We start from the raw sequence: 16,791 nt of genomic DNA, 5'->3' as shown, positions 1-16,791 counted from the left end.
CTGGACAAAGCACTGGTAAGGCAGTCTATGCCTGACACAATGGGTCTCCCAGGTGGGTTTTGTGTGTCCTTATGTATTTTGGGGTTATGGTAGAACACCGCGATTTTTGGGTGTTCTATATTTATGAATGCTGCTTCTTTTTTATGTAGAATTCCCTGGTTTCTGCCTATTTGGATCAAGGTTTTAAGTTTTCTTTTAAAAACCTCTGTTGGGTCATTTTTTAAAATGTTATACGTTCTGCTGTCTCACAGTATGTGCTCTGCCTCTCTATAATAGTTCTCCTTATTCATTATAACTATCCCACCGCCTTAATGACTTCATTATTTTTCTGTATATTAGCAATGGCCTTTTTCTCCTCGCTTGTAATGTTGCTCAAGTACTGGGGATTTTTTGGTTTATGAATTTTGCGTATTTTTTTTGTCACCTGGTTCATAAAACTGTTTAGGGCAGGGGAATATTCTTGTACTGGGTAAAACCGTGCAATAGTAGTAACTAGAAAAGCTACAATTTCTGGGGAAATTGTGTGAAGTGTTCTTGCCTCCACCAGTAGCTTACAACTGGAGTGGGCGGAGTAACTGGGTGGAGTGGCTTGAGTAACTGTTGTGTGGTTGGATTGGCTGGAGTAACTGTGGAAAGGTTGGACTGGGCAGAGTAACTGTGTGGAGTGTTTGGACTTGCACCTAAGGGTCGGGGTGGGTGCACCTAATCGTTGGGGTGGTTGCACCTAAGGGTCGGAGAGGGTGCACCTAAGGGTCAGGGTGGTTGCACCTAAAAGTCGGGGTGGTTGCACCTAAAAGTCGGGGTGGTTGCACCTAAGGGTCGGAGTGGGTGCACCTAAGGGTCGGAGTGGGTGCACCTAAAAGTCGGGGTGGGTGCACCTAAGGGTCGGGGTGGGTGCACCTAATCGTTGGGGTGGAAGCACCTAAGGGTCGGAGTGGGTGCACCTAACGGTCGGGGTGGTTGCACCTAAAAGTCGGGGTGGGTGCACCTAATCGTTGGGGTGGTTGCACCTAAGGGTCGGAGTGGGTGCACCTAAGGGTCGGGGTGGTTGCACCTAAAAGTCGGGGTGGTTGCACCTAAGGGTCGGGGTGGGTGCACCTAATCGTTGGGGTGGAAGCACCTAAGGGTCGGAGTGGGTGCACCTAACGGTCGGGGTGGTTGCACCTAAAAGTCGGGGTGGGTGCACCTAATCGTTGGGGTGGTTGAACCTAAGGGTCGGAGTGGGTGCACCTAAGGGTCGGGGTGGTTGCACCTAAAAGTCGGGGTAGTTGCACCTAAGGGTCGGGGTGGGTGCACCTAATCGTTGGGGTGGGTGCACCTAAGGGTCGGAGTGGGTGCACCTAAGGGTCGGGGTGGTTGCACCTAAAAGTCGGGGTGGTTGCACCTAAAAGTAGGGGTGGGTGCACCTAAAAGTTGGGGTGATTGCACCTAAAAGTCGGGGTGGGTGCACCTAAGGGTCGGGGTGGTTGCACCTAAAAGTCGGGGTGATTGCACCTAAAAGTCAGGGTGGGTGCACCTAATCGTTGGGGTGGTTGCACCTAAGGGTCCGAGTGGGTGCACCTAAGGGTCGAGATACTGCACCTAAGGGTCGGGGTGGGTGCACCTAATCGTTGAAATGGTTGCACCTAATGGTCGGAGTGGGTGCACCTAAGGGTCGGGATGGTTGCACCTAAAAGTCGGGGTGGTTGCACCTAAGGGTCGGGGTGGGTGCACCTAATCGTTGGGGTGATTGCACCTAAGGGTCGGAGTGGTTGCACCTAAAAGTCGGGGTGGTTGCACCTAAGGGTCGGGGTGGGTGCACCTAATCGTTGGGGTGGTTGCACCTAAGGGTCGGGGTGGGTGCACCTAAGGGTCGGGGTGGGTGCACCTAAGGGTCGGGGTGGGTGCACCTAAGGGTCGGAGTGGGTGCACCTAAGGGTCGGAGTGGGTGCACCTAAGGGTCGGGGTGGTTGCACCTAAGGGTCGGGATGGTTGCACCTAAAAGTCGGGGTGGTTGCACCTAAGGGTCGGGGTGGGTGCACCTAATCGTTGGGGTGGGTGCACCTAAGGGTCGGGATGGGTGCACCTAAGGGTCGGGGTGGTTGCACCTAAAAGTCGGGGTGGTTGCACCTAAAAGTCGGGGTGGTTGCACCTAATCGTTGGGGTGGTTGCACCTAAGGGTCGGAGTGGGTGCACCTAAGGGTTGGGGTGGTTGAACCTAAAAGTCGGGGTGGTTGCACCTAAGGGTCGGGGTGGGTGCACCTAAGGGTCGGGGTGGTTGCACCTAAAAGTCGGGGTGGGTGCACCTAATCGTTGGGGTGGTTGCACCTAAGGGTTAGGGTGGGTGCACCTAAGGGTTGGGGTGGTTGCACCTAAAAGTCGGGGTGGGTGCACCTAATCGTTGGGGTGGTTGCACCTAAGGATCGGAGTGGGTGCACCTAAAAGTCGGGGTGGTTGCACCTAAGGGTCGGGGTGGTTGCACCTAAGGGTCGAGGTGGTTGCACCTAAGGGTTGAGGTGGGTGCACCTAAGGGTCGGAGTGGGTGCACCTAAGGGTCGGGGTGGGTGCACCTAATTGTTGGGGTGGTTGCACCTAAGGGTCAGAGTGGGTGTTTCCAAGTTTAGTGACTTTGCCATTGACCCTCTAAGAGCAGCGGCAGTTTTAAATTTTCCCATTAAAACATATGGCTGAAATTTGATTGGCCGTTGTAGACTCCGCCCACTTTTAAACATTTGAATTCTAGTCACCTATTAACCGAATATATTAAGTTTAACAACCCTGCCAATAACATTGTTGAAATGGCAGCAATTAAAAATTTTCTCATTGAAGTCAATAGGGAAAATCTGATTGGTTGTTTGTAGCTCCGCCCACTTTTTAATGTCCCCAAAATGTGACAGAAATTTTGAGGTTGACCCCATGACTAAGTGACCCAAGTTTGGTCAGTTTAACTCCAAAGCTGTATGAGTGACAAACGTTTGCATTTTTCCAATAAAACTCTATGGGAGAAAAAAAGAGGTTTTCGGGGGCCCGCCTCAGGGGCCCGGAGGGTGGGATCGGTTAACAAAGCAGAAGCAAGATACTCGGGTATGTGCCGACCAAGAGTGCAAAGTTCGGTATTTATACTCCTAAATCTGTGGGAGGAGTAGCAATTTGAACATCTCATTATAGTCAATGGGGAGAATTTGATTGGTTCTGTGTGGCCCCGCCCACATTTTAGGGTCTCCGAAATGTTCTAACAAATTGCGCGTTGACCCCATGACTATGTGACCCAAGTTTGGTGACTTTAGTTTCAAATCTGTGCGACTGGGAGCGATTTGAAAATTTTCCCTGTCAAAGTCAATGGGAAAAACATGGATTTTGGGGGCCCATCCCAGGGGCCCGGAGGGTGGGATCGGTTAACAAAGCACAAGCAAGGTACTAGGGTGGGTGCCAACCAAGACTGCAAAGTTTGGAATTTGTTCTCCTAAAAATGTGAGAGGAGTAGCAATTTGAACGTCTCATTACAGTCAATGGGGAGATTTTGATTAGTTCTGTGTGGCCCCGCCCACTTTTTGGGGTCCCCGAAATGTGCCAAAAATTTTCGGGTTGACCCCATGACTAAGTGACCCAAGTTTGGTGACTTTAGCGTCAAAGCCTGGCGAGTGGGAGCGATTTGAAAATGTACCCTGCCAAAGTCTATGGGAAAAAAGGGGGCTTCCGGGGCCCGCCACGGGGGCCCCGGGGGTGGGATCGTTTCACAAAGTAATAGCAATCCGATCGGGAACAATCTGCACGTTTTGGTAAATTTTTGTCTATGTAGTGTAAAAACTGTGGGAGGAGTTAGGGTGGCAAATTTGGCTATAATAAGAATAATATATATGTGAGATAACATTAAGTGGTCTTGCTATGCAAGAACACTTAAATACAGTAACCTAACCCTGCAACAAAATCTACGTTGGCCGCACAAAAAGACAACTCAAAAATAGAATAGGGGAACATGTATATAATATACAGAGGAAATATGAGGGACACCCGTTGTCATGTCATGTCATAAAGAAAGACATTGAGGGAAGTTTGCCGATTCAAGCTTCTGTGGGGTAGAAATAGTGAACAAGAACAAAAGGGATGGTGACCTCATTAAAGAAATGTGAAAGGTAGAAACAAAGTGGATATTTAACATTGATACCCTAATACCAAATGGCCTAAAAGCTGAATAGAGCTTTTTGTGTTTGATTAAACATACGTATGCTGAGGTACACTGTATGTCACTGTTAAACTGATAATGAGGAGTTAAGAATTAACATCAGAAGGTGAATAGGGAGCACTAGAAGTGCCCTGTAATACATCCTGAGGAAGGACAGCGTCTGTCCGAAACGCGTTGGCGGTTTTTTGGCACCTGTAGCAACCCTTATCTACAGAAGTGACGTCACTAGTCGCTCCATGAGAGAGCAAACTGCTAACTCCGAACTTACCAGCATCACGCTACTGGCCGGGACGTATGTTGTTTAGCACAACAGGTATCAGTGACAGCGCGGGACCTCAGATCCAATACAGCAGAGAGCGTACCTGTACTTAGCAGCACCGACTAACAAGGTAATATACCGATATGCAACAGTAGCAATACTTAAAGATCGTAGTGCAATCGGAACATACATTATTGCATATGTAATAGTAATATTTAACAATTCTTCCCCTTCCCTTGAGAGCGCAGTACCACTTGAAATACTTGATGTGTACTTACTAAACGCAGCAGTTTGTGCGGTCCTGCTGCGGTACCGCAGCCACACAGGTTTAGCAAACAAAAGCAACTAAATATTTTTGCGTACACAGTATCTAATGACAGTGGCACTTCAAGTGACAGTTAAAGAGACTATATTGACCCCCTAATGCCCGGGCGCCTCATATAGGTTATACTTACCCCACTCCCCGGCACCCGCATTGCTCCTGATGCTGCTGCATCTCCCAGTCACGTGGATCAAAACATCCAACGGTGGGGGAGGGGAGGGAGCAGCCAATAGCAGGCCGTGACAGGTGACACTAGGGAGGCTCGTCCCCATCACGGTCTGCTATTGGCTGACACACCCCCCCCCCCCAGCAGTCGCCGGATGTGTTGATCCACGTGACGGAGAGATGTTGCGGTGGCCATGCGGGCATCAGCAGCGAAGCGGGTGCCAGGGAGAAGGGTCAGTATAACCTATATGCACGGGCTTTAAAGGGGGTGGAATTTTTTTATGTATAGAAAAAATTAAACCATAAAATAAACACAACACAAACCTGTCTTGTATCTTCATCAATCAGGTCAAATAAAGCTCTTGAAGTAGCCAAAATTAGTTCTTTACACCTACATTTAACAGAAAGAAAGCACAACTACATTACATAATTTACTCTATATACATTGAATGACTTTTTTCAGCAATTTCTGTAAGGTGATGATTCATTTTCAACATTTTTTTACATCTATATTAGAGATGAGCAAATCAATTCTAAATGAGTCACAAAAATGTCATCCTTCAAACAAATCTTGTTTCAGACGAATTGCATACAAAAGGCGCCCAGCACCATTTTACTGTGAATATCGGCAGGGAAAATCATAAGAGAGGAAGAAGATGGAGGTTTACATAACCATTGGAAAAAAGTGGGAGAAGAACCAGTCCTGATTGGCTAAACAGGCTGTCAGCTTCTGAACCAATCAGAGGAAGGAATCAGTAAGGTCCTTCACTGACAACGTCATAAAACACCATCCCATGTTGAGCTTGTGACCTGGAAAGATGTGTTGTTCCAGTGTCTGACAAAAAGCAATTGGAGACACAAGCCAGTAATCTAGCTGTACTAAGGACAATATAGGGAGAAAATATAGAGATATAATTGGGTAGATTTTAGGGTATTTGATCAGGGAAAACTTTGAGGAAATTTTTTTTCTTCTAAAAAACTGTTTCAATTTACCATTTGCAATTGGGCAAATCAGTGCATTATATCAGTGTTACTGTACACTTTGTTGCATATTGCAGAAAGATAACAGGTAGTTACAGCAAAAGCAACAGGAACAGGAAATGACGCAGAAGTCCAAAATCAAAAGCCTCATCCTCTTGCCCAATTCAGTTTCGTTTCCTGTTCCTTGTGGGATGCGTGAAAGTCCTGCAGTGGATACCTTCTTCGCCCAGTCTTGTGATTCCCTTTTCAGAAGGACCCGGTAGTGGACAGGGGCGCCAAGTGGAGCGTGCGCTTTCATTCACTGTTTTTGGCATCCTTCAGTTGAATGCAGCCACAAGCAAGCACGCTCGCAGGATTGGCGGCGTCAGTGATTCCTGTGGGCAGGGAATCAGTTGCATTCCAGTGAACGCCGATATGTGTTCCATGGTGATGCACTTCCGGTGACGTTCTTACAGAGGCGTGTCACGCCGGAAGCGAGGTCACCGGCTACTCCGTTTGAAGGAGAGCAGGAGGATCAGCCATATGGGGCAGCAGCATCCTCTCATGTGGAGACTAGTCGTGTACCCCCCCCCCCCCCCCCCGGTTGCTAGGACATCGAACAAATCATCACTGTCTTGGTTGAACTTGATGGACTTATGTTTTTTTTCAACCGTATTAACTATATACGTATAAATAAGAGGGGCACACCTACATCTAGAATTCACACAGGACACTAGCCAATATATTACTAAAATGGTTTATTTACTATATAATATATAACAGATAAGGTACCTAATTTATCACACTAAAAATGACATAAAATACATATATTAAAATATAACCGTACTAAGGGTTAATGTGTACAATAATATCGGACATCGGTCATATACTCAGTGCCTGATTCAAAGTTTCTGAGTCGCAGCCGATGAATTAATAAATACAGTCTCTGTAATTATCCGCGGTATATCTGCGATTTATTCAATGTAAAAAGTTCTATATGCCATTTAAAGACATGGGTCTTCTTAAAGACAAAAATGGACAAAATAATTAAGGGCTACTAAAAAAAAAAAAAAAGTCCAGGGAAAGCCAACAAAGCTATGTTCAAGACAAGGAATTGTAGCTACCTGCACTGCCAGATCTCTTTCTTTTTGGCTTGACCAACTTGAAAATCATCTTGCTGTGGGCACCCATAGAGAAGAGATTATTTAATCTCTTTCTGTGGTAAAAAAAAAAAAAAGCATCTAACTTCATAGCAGACACCTCTGCACATATGGTTCGTCTGTCTGCTATATCATTGGCATTGTTAAATGCAACTCGCAGGGCCATATGGCTGAGATCTTGGACTGGAGACACAGGATCCAAGAGCAGACTTTGCTCAATTTTCTGTGAAGGGGACAGATCGTTTGTCTCTGCTTTGGATGACATCTTTGAGAAGGCATCAGATAAAAAGATAGGTTTTCCTTTATATTTTATCACCAGAGGCATTCCTTTCGTGCCCAGGGAACAGGTAGACAGGACCAGAGAAAGAAGGACTCAAGTGGGTAGAGAGAGGATTTCTGTTCAATCATGACAATACAAACAAGAAGTCCCAGTCACACCAGGATTCAGGTCAGCAACAGGCTCAAGAGATTTATTCAGGAGTGGAAGAGCATCACCTCCTCGGCTTGGGTCTTGAACACAATACAGTACGGTTACAAGCTGGAATCTGTGACACTGCCGCCAGACAGATTTCTGTAGAACAAACCTCTAATGGATCCAAAGAAACATAAGATTCTGGAAGGAGAAATAGACTCCCTAATATGAAAACAAGTACCAGTTCCAGTTCCCTCATCTCAAATAGGCACAGGGTTTTACTCCCCAATCTTCCTAGTCCAGAAATCCAGAGGATCTTTCAGACTAATAATCAATCTCAAAAGCCTGAACACCTTTATCACGTACAAGAGGTTCAAGATGGAAACAATAAGGTCAACTGTAAATCTGCTGACAAGGGCTGCAATATGGTGACGTTGGATTTGTCAGACGCCTTTAATCACATCCCATTTACAACAGTTATCAGAATTACCTGAGAATCGCAACTTCCATGTCAGGGAAGGTTCAATACGGTCAGTTCACAATGCTAGGTAATAGGTAATATTAAAGAGAAAAGGCCTCTCAGACAGGGAAGTGTCTAATTTGCTGAAAAGTAGGAAGGAAGTGACCTCTACGATATACCTTCTCCTAATGTTCGAGTCATCCTATATTTTCTTCAATCTGGTTTAGATAAGGGACTTAGAGTAAGTACATTGAAGGTACAGGTGGAGACCCCAAGTACATTCATGGACACAAAGTTATCAAGCTTGGGCTTAATAAAAAGATTTATTAAAGCTGCTTCTAGATTATTTTCATCTCTCCATTCATCAGTTCCCCCTTGGGATTTAAATCTGGTCTTAGCAGTCCTCATGTCTTCTCTATTCGAACCTATATCTGACATCCCAATGTGGTTCCTCGCGTACCAGACTGTCACCTTGTTGGCAGTCACTACAGCTGGCACGGTGGAAGAGCTACACGCCTTCTCCTGTAGACCTCCTTACCATATCATCCTGGACGATAAGATATTTCAAAAACATTCCCCTGCTTATCTCCCAAAAGTTGTTTCCAAATTTCAATATCAGGAGATATTTCTTCCCTCTTCTTGCGCCCAGGCTAGATCAGAAGAGAGAAGGCTCCACAACCTAGATGTCCGTAGGGCAGTTATATCCTATTTGGAGTGTACATAACCATTCAGGAATACAGATGAGTTACTGGTTCAGTATCAGGGACCTAACATAGGGAAGGCTGCAAGTAAACCGACCATAGCGAGATGGATCAAGTTAGCTATCTTTCTTTGTTATCAATAAAAAGGAATATCGGCCTGAGTGGGTCTTAAAGCCCATTCCACTAGAGCCGTATCTACAACATGGGCTGAGGGGGCCACTGCGTCTTTAGAGCAGATCTGCCTGCAACTTGGGATAGGCCATCAACCTTTTTTAAACACTATAAGTTGGAGGTTCTTAAAAATGATCAATTGGCATTTGGGCGGAAGGTCCTTTCCGCTGCCACGCCATCCAATTAGGTTTCTCTGCAAATCCTCATGTGGTGCTGTTGTGGAGGTGTTAGTAAAAGATGAAAATTACTCTTACCGGTAACTGGATTTCCCACCCATATGTATACAGGGTGGGCCATTTATATGGATACACCTTAATAAAATGGGAATGGTTGGTGATATTAATTCCTGTTTGTGCCACATTAGTATATGTGAGGGGGGAAACTTTTCAAGATGGGTGGTAACCATGGCGGTCATTTTGAAGTCGGCCATTTTGAATCCAACTTTTGTTTTTTCAATAGGAAGAGGGTCATGTGACACATCAAACTTATTGGGAATTTCACAAGAAAAACAATGGTGTGCTTGGTTTTAATGTAACTTTATTCTTTCATGAGTTATTTACAAGTTTCTGACCACTTATAAAATGCTAGCACAGTCTTCCAGTAGCCGTAGTTTCAGGTGCTGCACATCTCGTATCTTCACAGCATAGACGATTGCCTTCAGATGATACGAGATGTGCAGCACCTGAAACTACGGATACTGGAAGCCTCTTCCTATTGAAAAAACTAAAGTTGGATTCAAAATGGCCGACTTCAAAATGGCCGCCATGGTCACCACCCATCTTGAAAAGTTTCCCCCCTCACATATACTAATGTGCCACAAACAGGAAGTTAATATCACCAACCATTCCCATTTTATTAAGGTGTATCCATATAAATGGCCCACCCTGTATATTATTGAAACTTTTGTGATAAAACTTTTTTTGTTGTATGCATCTCTCTCGTTTCTCGGTCACTAAACTGAATTGGGTAGGAGGAGGAGGATTTTTATTTCGGACTTCTGCATTGTTTCCTGTCCGTTGAGAGGTGGGGAGCTCCTCATGTGGTGCTGTTGTAGAGGTTAACAAGAACTCCAATAACCTTTAAAAGTAATTTTCATCTTTTATACATGTGTTATTGAACGTAGGGCTGAAACGATTACTCGATTGAATTGAGTAATTCGACACAAAAAAATCCTCTATGCAAATTTTTTGCATCGAAGATTCGTTTGTGTCACGTGACCACGGAGCGGGAGTGAAGTGCTTGCTATTACTCCCGCTCTGTGCTCTCCCGCTGGCCCGAAATACTCACCTTTCGAGCAGGGGCGCCGCCTAAGGCCGGGTGCCCGGAGTGCACAGCGTCATAGCAACCAATGATGCTGTGCACTCCAGGTGTCAGGAGGAGAAGGGGGAGGAGATGATTTCACAAGGGGGAGGAGATGATTTCACAAGGGGGGGGAGAGCTGCTGGCACAAGGGGGGAAGAGCTGCTGGTACAAGGGGGGAAGAGCTGCTGGCACAAGGGGGGAAGAGCTGCTGGCACAAGGAGGGAAGAGCTGCTGGCACAAGGGGGGTGAGATGATATACTAAGGGACTGATCTAGTACTGTATTTGTGTAATTTATACTTGACGGATGTTTTAATTGTAGTTATTAAAATCATGATTTTAGATTTTCATTGATGTAAGGTATCTCATTGTAAATTTTGCAATAAGTATCTGCCAATATTAATATAGTGACTAATGGTGCTATTTAAAGGGGTTATCCAACCCCTATAATACCCTGGTACCATATACAGATAATACTTACCCTGCTCCCCGGCAACCACATCGCTGCTGATGCCCGTGATGCTAGGGAGGCTGTGCGGGCATCAGGAGTGACGCTGGTGTCAGGGAGTGGGGTAAGTATTACCTGTATGCGGTGCCCATGCTTTTTTGGGGGGCATTATAGGGGTTGGATAACCCCTTTAAGTCCAACACTTAGTCTGGCATGCATGCTTGAGAAAGTGAGCGGAGTCCACTGGAATGTTGAATGTGGTGTGCTCCACACTTCATCCACCTCAGTAGCAAACCAGGATTGCAGAATCAAGTGAAGAAACGATCGGATTTGATGTCTTTACTGGTATGATGTCTTTCTGATGATGAATATATTATATGGATTTTTATATGAGAAAGCAGTGACATTTATGATGAAACTTATCTAGTGCACTTTACTAGAAAATATAAATGTTAAAATAAGAGGATTACAGTGGTGGAAGCCGTACAACCATTACATTCATTAAAAAGGGCTCCTAATGGGAACTGCATCATTCCCGACCCATTTCCAAAGGTTGCATCTCTGGTTTTAATTCAACTAGCACCATGATCAAGGCCTTATTCTAAAGCTTCATTATTTTTAGCTCAATTGTAGACATATTACAAGTTAAAGCAATGCGTTTTGGTGGACCACGCGTGAATTTGGGCAGCACAATGATAGTGTGTAATGAAGGAGGAGATTGGGGTGGATACTTAAGCACAAGTGTGGATGATTGAGACCTATGCCCCTGACTAAGCTTGAGGTGAAAACCTGGGTCTGGCGTGCACAAGGCTGCTTTGTTTTACCTTTGACTTGTCTATACTTTTATGGACGTTTGTGAGTATAATAAATACCTGTTCATATATACATTGGAGACAGTGCTTCACTATTAGAGCAAACTCCTTGTAGGATCACCAATGGGAAGGAGGACCATGATGTGCTCGTAACTATAGCGATTTTCTGAAGTGTCTGCATACCAACGTGCGCTTGTGAGTATATTATCAGGAGTGCATACAGCTAATAGCAGCAGTACTGCACTATCAGTGTGATTTTCTGACATTCCATAGGAGCAATTGGAGGAGGAAAGACACCTGTGGAGACTAATATTTTACCCATAAGTGCAGGAGTGGATAACTAACTTGTAGTGGCTACCTTCAAAATCGTTAAAATTTGCGCGGACCACCAAAACGCATTGAACTGAGTGTGAATTGAAAGCCACATCCTGAATACAATCTCCTTTTTACCTGTGCAAACTTGCTGGTATTTTTTATTAAATCAAAAACTGGAGTGGTATAGTGGGTATGCGCCTATATATACAATCAAGCAAATAATGTGGGAATAGGCGCTAAAACAAAATAATAATAACTTTATTATATGTCTGGTTAAAATAAAGGGTATCACCCGTCAGTGTGACAATAAACACTGACTGATACTAAGTGTGTGAAAAGGAATTAATGTCTCCAAACAGCGCCACCATCTGGAGCACTCAATTACTCTCACAGACTAACCAACACTTCCAAAGGAGCTCGATACGCCACAGGGTACAAGGTATGTAACCCAGGGTGAGGACTATAAACAAGGGGATGTCTGGTGTCAAGAATTCACCAAACAACACTCCAAACAGCGAGAGCCAGCGCGCAGACTCTCACTGCACTAAGATAGTCACAGGTGCAGGACTATGGCAGAGCACAAGCCGTCGCTCCAATGTTGAATTACGGAGCAAGGATTGCCCTGACATACCCCTAAGTGGTAACAGCTCAACGCGTTTCTATGCATTGGAAATGCATTTCATCAGGAGCTATGTGCACCAAACTTAAAACAGAGCCCAAAGCCTCAGCTATGATTTTTAGACCGATGTAGTGGACAGACAGGCAGCAGTAGAATAACCTGCCTAACACCGCATTCCTCTAGTATGAGGTACGGAGCTGTAAATAACAGACTACTGTCCTGCCTGAGCTAGCAGCCTCTAGGTTGAGGCGCAGCGTGCTAGTGTGCATATGAATCGGCGCTGTAATGGCCGATGGTATTTTTTATTACCAAAGGTGGAAACCCTAGATATGATGCATCCATAATAACCCATACTTACAGCAAAAGAAAAGTAAAAAAAAACTATGCCAGAATGGTTATTTTCTATTCATCTTCCCTACCAAAAACAGCCTAAAAAGCAATAAAAAAAAAAATGAACAATTAAAACTCGCACTGCAAAATTCAAGGTCTCAAAGAAAAATTGAAGAAAAAAAAAGTTATGATCACTGGAACACAAGTGGAAAAATATTACTGGTCCTTGAGGTTAAAATTAGTTAGATCACTAAAATGCAGTTGTGCGCCAACAATATTTATTTGCATTAAAAAAATACTTTTTAGAGAGGGTTTTTCCAATTTTAATGTGACTAATAGGAGGTTAAGAACATCTAAACAAGCCGATTGCATTTTGAAAACAAGTCCTGTGGCCCAGGGAAGTTAAAATAGAACTCTTTGGCCACAATGAGTAAATGTATGTTTGGAGAAAAAAAGGACATAAGCATGGGGGTGGATCAATCATGCTTTGGGGTTGTGTTACTGCCAATGGCATGGGTAGAGGGAGGAAAGGATTCAATGAAATTCCAGAAAATTCTGGAAGCAAACATAACACCTATTGTAAAAATGATGCAGTTGAGAAGGGGATGTCTTCTACAAATTGATAATGATCCTAAACACACCTCAAAATCTATGACAGACTACCTCAAAAGGCACTAGCTGAACATCATTGAAAATCTGTGGATAGACATCAAAAAAGCAGTGCATGCAAGACGGCCCAGGAATCTCTCTGAACTGGAAGACTTTTGCAAGGATGAATGGATAAAAAATGGCTACAAAATGTGTTTACAAGCAGTGATACTTGCCAAATGGGGTGCTAATAGGACCACTGGCATAGCTATAGGGTGTCGCAGCGGTCGCAATTATGACCGGGCCCCTAAGTTAGCGAGGCTCATAGGGCCCCCCAGGAGTTTTGTTTTCTCCTTAAAGAGATAATTAACTTAAAGTTGGGCTGTGGTGCCACTGCGACTGTGCTGTGGACCATAAACCGCAGATCCACAAAGCACCAGCTGTGTGAACGCCACATCACGTTCCACACCATGTGGCCAAAGACAGGACATGTCCTATCTTTTATGGCACACATGCACGGACCCAGAAGCCCACAGAAGGGCTTCCAGGTCTGTGCCTCTGCAACACAAAAGATAGGACATGTCCTGCCTTTGGGCACATCTTGTGGAACGCAGACCTATTAAAGTCAATGGGTCTGCACGGTGATGTGGCGCTCACAGCTGGTGCTTTGTGGATCTGTGGTTTGTGGTCCACAGCAGAGGAGTAGTGGCACCATAGCCTTGTGAATGTAGTAGCCCACTGTAAGTCAATTATCCCTTTAACCCATATGAACACAGTGTATTTCTCATGGACACCAATGCTAATGCATTGGTCTATGGGAACAGGCAATGTAATGATTGCTTGTTATAGTTCCGTATGTGAACTATTAAAAAAAAAAGTTAAAAATAAAAATGATTTAAAAAAATATTTTCAAAATATAAATCACCCACCCCCTTTCCCCTAAATAAAAATACATAAACAATTAAAAAATAAGGGAAATGCTGTGTGCAAAAAATGTAAAATTAAAAATGTAAAAAATATTCATTCCATATGGCAAACCGCTACATAGAAAAAAAAAAGTCAAAATGACTAATTTGCTGTTTTTTGGCATCTTTATCTCCCACAATTTTTTTTTATAAAAAAGTGATCAAAAAGTGAAAACACACCCCAAAATGGTATCAATGAAAAGTACAGATCACCCCGCAAAACAGGAGCCCTTTACACAGCTCCATAGACATAAAAATAATGTTATGGGGGTCAGAATATGGAGATGCAAAGAAAAAATTTGTTTTCTTTTGAAAGTTTTTTTTCTGTATTACCAAGCAAGAAAAACGATACATATGTGTTATTGTAATTGCACTGACCCGGAGAATGGAAGTAAGGGTACTTTCACACTTGCGGCAGAGTGATCCGGCAAGCAGTACCGTCAATCTGCATGCAAATGGACAGCATTTGTAGACGGATCCGTATGCGTATCCGTCTCACAAATGCATTGCAAGAACGGATCCGTATGTCCGTTTGTCATACGGACAAACGGATCCATTTCTAAATTTTTTTCACATTTTTAAAAGGTCTGCGCGTTATTGCAGTATTTTTAATGCCGGATCTGTCCTTCCAGTCTGCGAATGCGCAGATCTTTAAAAACGTGAAACAAAATAGAAGCTGATCCGTCTGTCCATATGACAAACGGACAGACGGATCCGTTCTTGCAATGCATTTGTGAGACGGATCCGCGTCCAGATCCGTCTACAAATGCTGTCAGTTTGCATGCAGATTTCCGGATCTGGCAGGCAGTTCCGGCGACGGAACTGCTTGCCGGATCACTCTGCTGCAAGTGTCAACCCTTATCTTCGTCTGAAAAGACTGAACTGAAGACATCCTGATGCATCCTGAACGGATTGCTCTCCATTCAGAATGCATTAAGATAAAACTGATCAGTTATTTTGCGGTACAGAGCCCCTAGGACAGAACTCTATGCCGGAAAAGAAAACGCTAGTATGAAAGTACCGTACTCTAAAAGTCAGTTTTCGTTTGTAAAAATAAAACCCATAACTGTGGCAGAATTGTGTTGTTGTTTTTTTGTAATTCCACCCCATTTGTCATCCATGTGCTGTCTACATCCGTGCGGCTGGACTGCAAAATATGTCAATTGTCATGCTTTGCGGACTAGAATAGGCTTTTTTTTTTTACAGTTGGTCCCATGAAAATTACGGGATGCACACGACCAGTATCCATATTTTACAGATCTGAGATTTGTGAACCACAAAAAAGGATCCGGTTGTGTGCAGGAGGCATTAGGCCACATTCACATATGTGCTATGAACTCTGGCAGTCTGTTCCAAAAAAAGGAATAGACTGCCAGAGTTCAGTGTATCTGGCATAGCCGGATACAGCAAATTACTGACAGGCTTCTGTCTGGCTGAAAACTGGCATTATGCCAAATACAGTTACTGGAGCAGAGTGTCATAGTTCACAACATAGCTATGAACCTGGCCTTATCAGCCAATTGTGTAGTGTTCTTCAATTTACTCACAATTTACACAATCTGCTCAATAAAAATGTCTGTCCATATGATCCCAATTTTATCTTGCATGGCTATATATACAGCTCTGTCTGAAAGCTAAACTTAGTGAACCTCTAACATGTTCATGGCAGGTAGAACCCTAAATCCTGCATACTGTACGCATGTAACTATAGTCCTGCGTACTTACACACATGTATAGAATGCAGGACTATAGTGACACGAACGTACAGTATGCAGGACTATAGTGACACATAGGTACAGTATGCAGGACTATAGTTACACAGTAACTAGTCCTGCATAATGTACGTGTGTGTCACTATAGTCTTGCATGCAGTACATATGTGTAACTACAGTCCTGCATACAATATATGTGTCAAATACACCCTTATTAATTATGTTACTTATGCTCTTTATCACTAACTCTTGATGGTGTGATTTGACTGTAAACATTTTGGCCTATGTGATTTTTAGAAGTTACTGAAGTGGAGGTTGGCAACCTGGCAAATGCTCATCTTTCTATATCCAACTGTATCGCAATATTCAGGAACCTACAAGGTGTGTATTGCAGGAAGAATGGGGCCTGCAATGTGTGTGTCCTGGGAGAGATGGGAAAAATGGGCCTGTTTTTTTTTTTTATTCATCAGTAAGATAAACAAATATAAAAGGAGGAAAGTTTCCATCTTTATTTCAACATTAAAGTCTATGATGGTGGGTTTAGATAAGTCTGCATCTGTCATTCAGTCACTTCTTCTGTCCATTGTTCTGATCTTACAATGGATCGGAACAACGGACAGCAAAACGTCGGTGTGAACATAGCCTTAGAAAGTATGTATAGTAGGATTGAAACAGAGCTGTATTTTGATAGTCTTATTGGAGTTGTGAAGCTTTTTCCTGATGCCATGAGAATTATTAGCTGTAGCCTTTATGTGGGTTATTTTTGCTTGTTCCTGGATGACAACTATGGGGTAATAGGTTGAATATTTTCTAAATGTAATGATCCAATAAATATTTGTTTTGATGCTTGAGGCTTTTTTTTAACAGTAAATGTGATATCAGTCTCTTTATGCGGTACAATTGTACATATGATGCTTTATTATAGATAGT

At 43.7% G+C, this 16,791-nt stretch overlaps 1 protein-coding gene across 2 annotated transcripts in view; it reads right to left on the bottom strand.

The window, feature by feature from the left end:
• The window catches only part of PGAP1 (post-GPI attachment to proteins inositol deacylase 1), a 1,296,519-nt gene that overhangs the window by 958,577 nt on the left and 321,151 nt on the right, over positions 1-16,791 (bottom strand). For both annotated transcript variants that reach the window (XM_040441657.1, XM_040441658.1), the window contains exon 7: positions 5,233-5,299. In XM_040441657.1, the coding sequence (XP_040297591.1) occupies positions 5,233-5,299 (67 nt within the window). The remainder of the gene's footprint in view (positions 1-5,232; positions 5,300-16,791) is intronic.

Source organism: Bufo bufo, chromosome 7 (assembly GCF_905171765.1).
Source record: "Bufo bufo chromosome 7, aBufBuf1.1, whole genome shotgun sequence".
Classification (NCBI taxonomy): Eukaryota; Metazoa; Chordata; class Amphibia; order Anura; family Bufonidae; genus Bufo; species Bufo bufo.
This window is presented reverse-complemented; position numbering and strand designations above follow the sequence as displayed.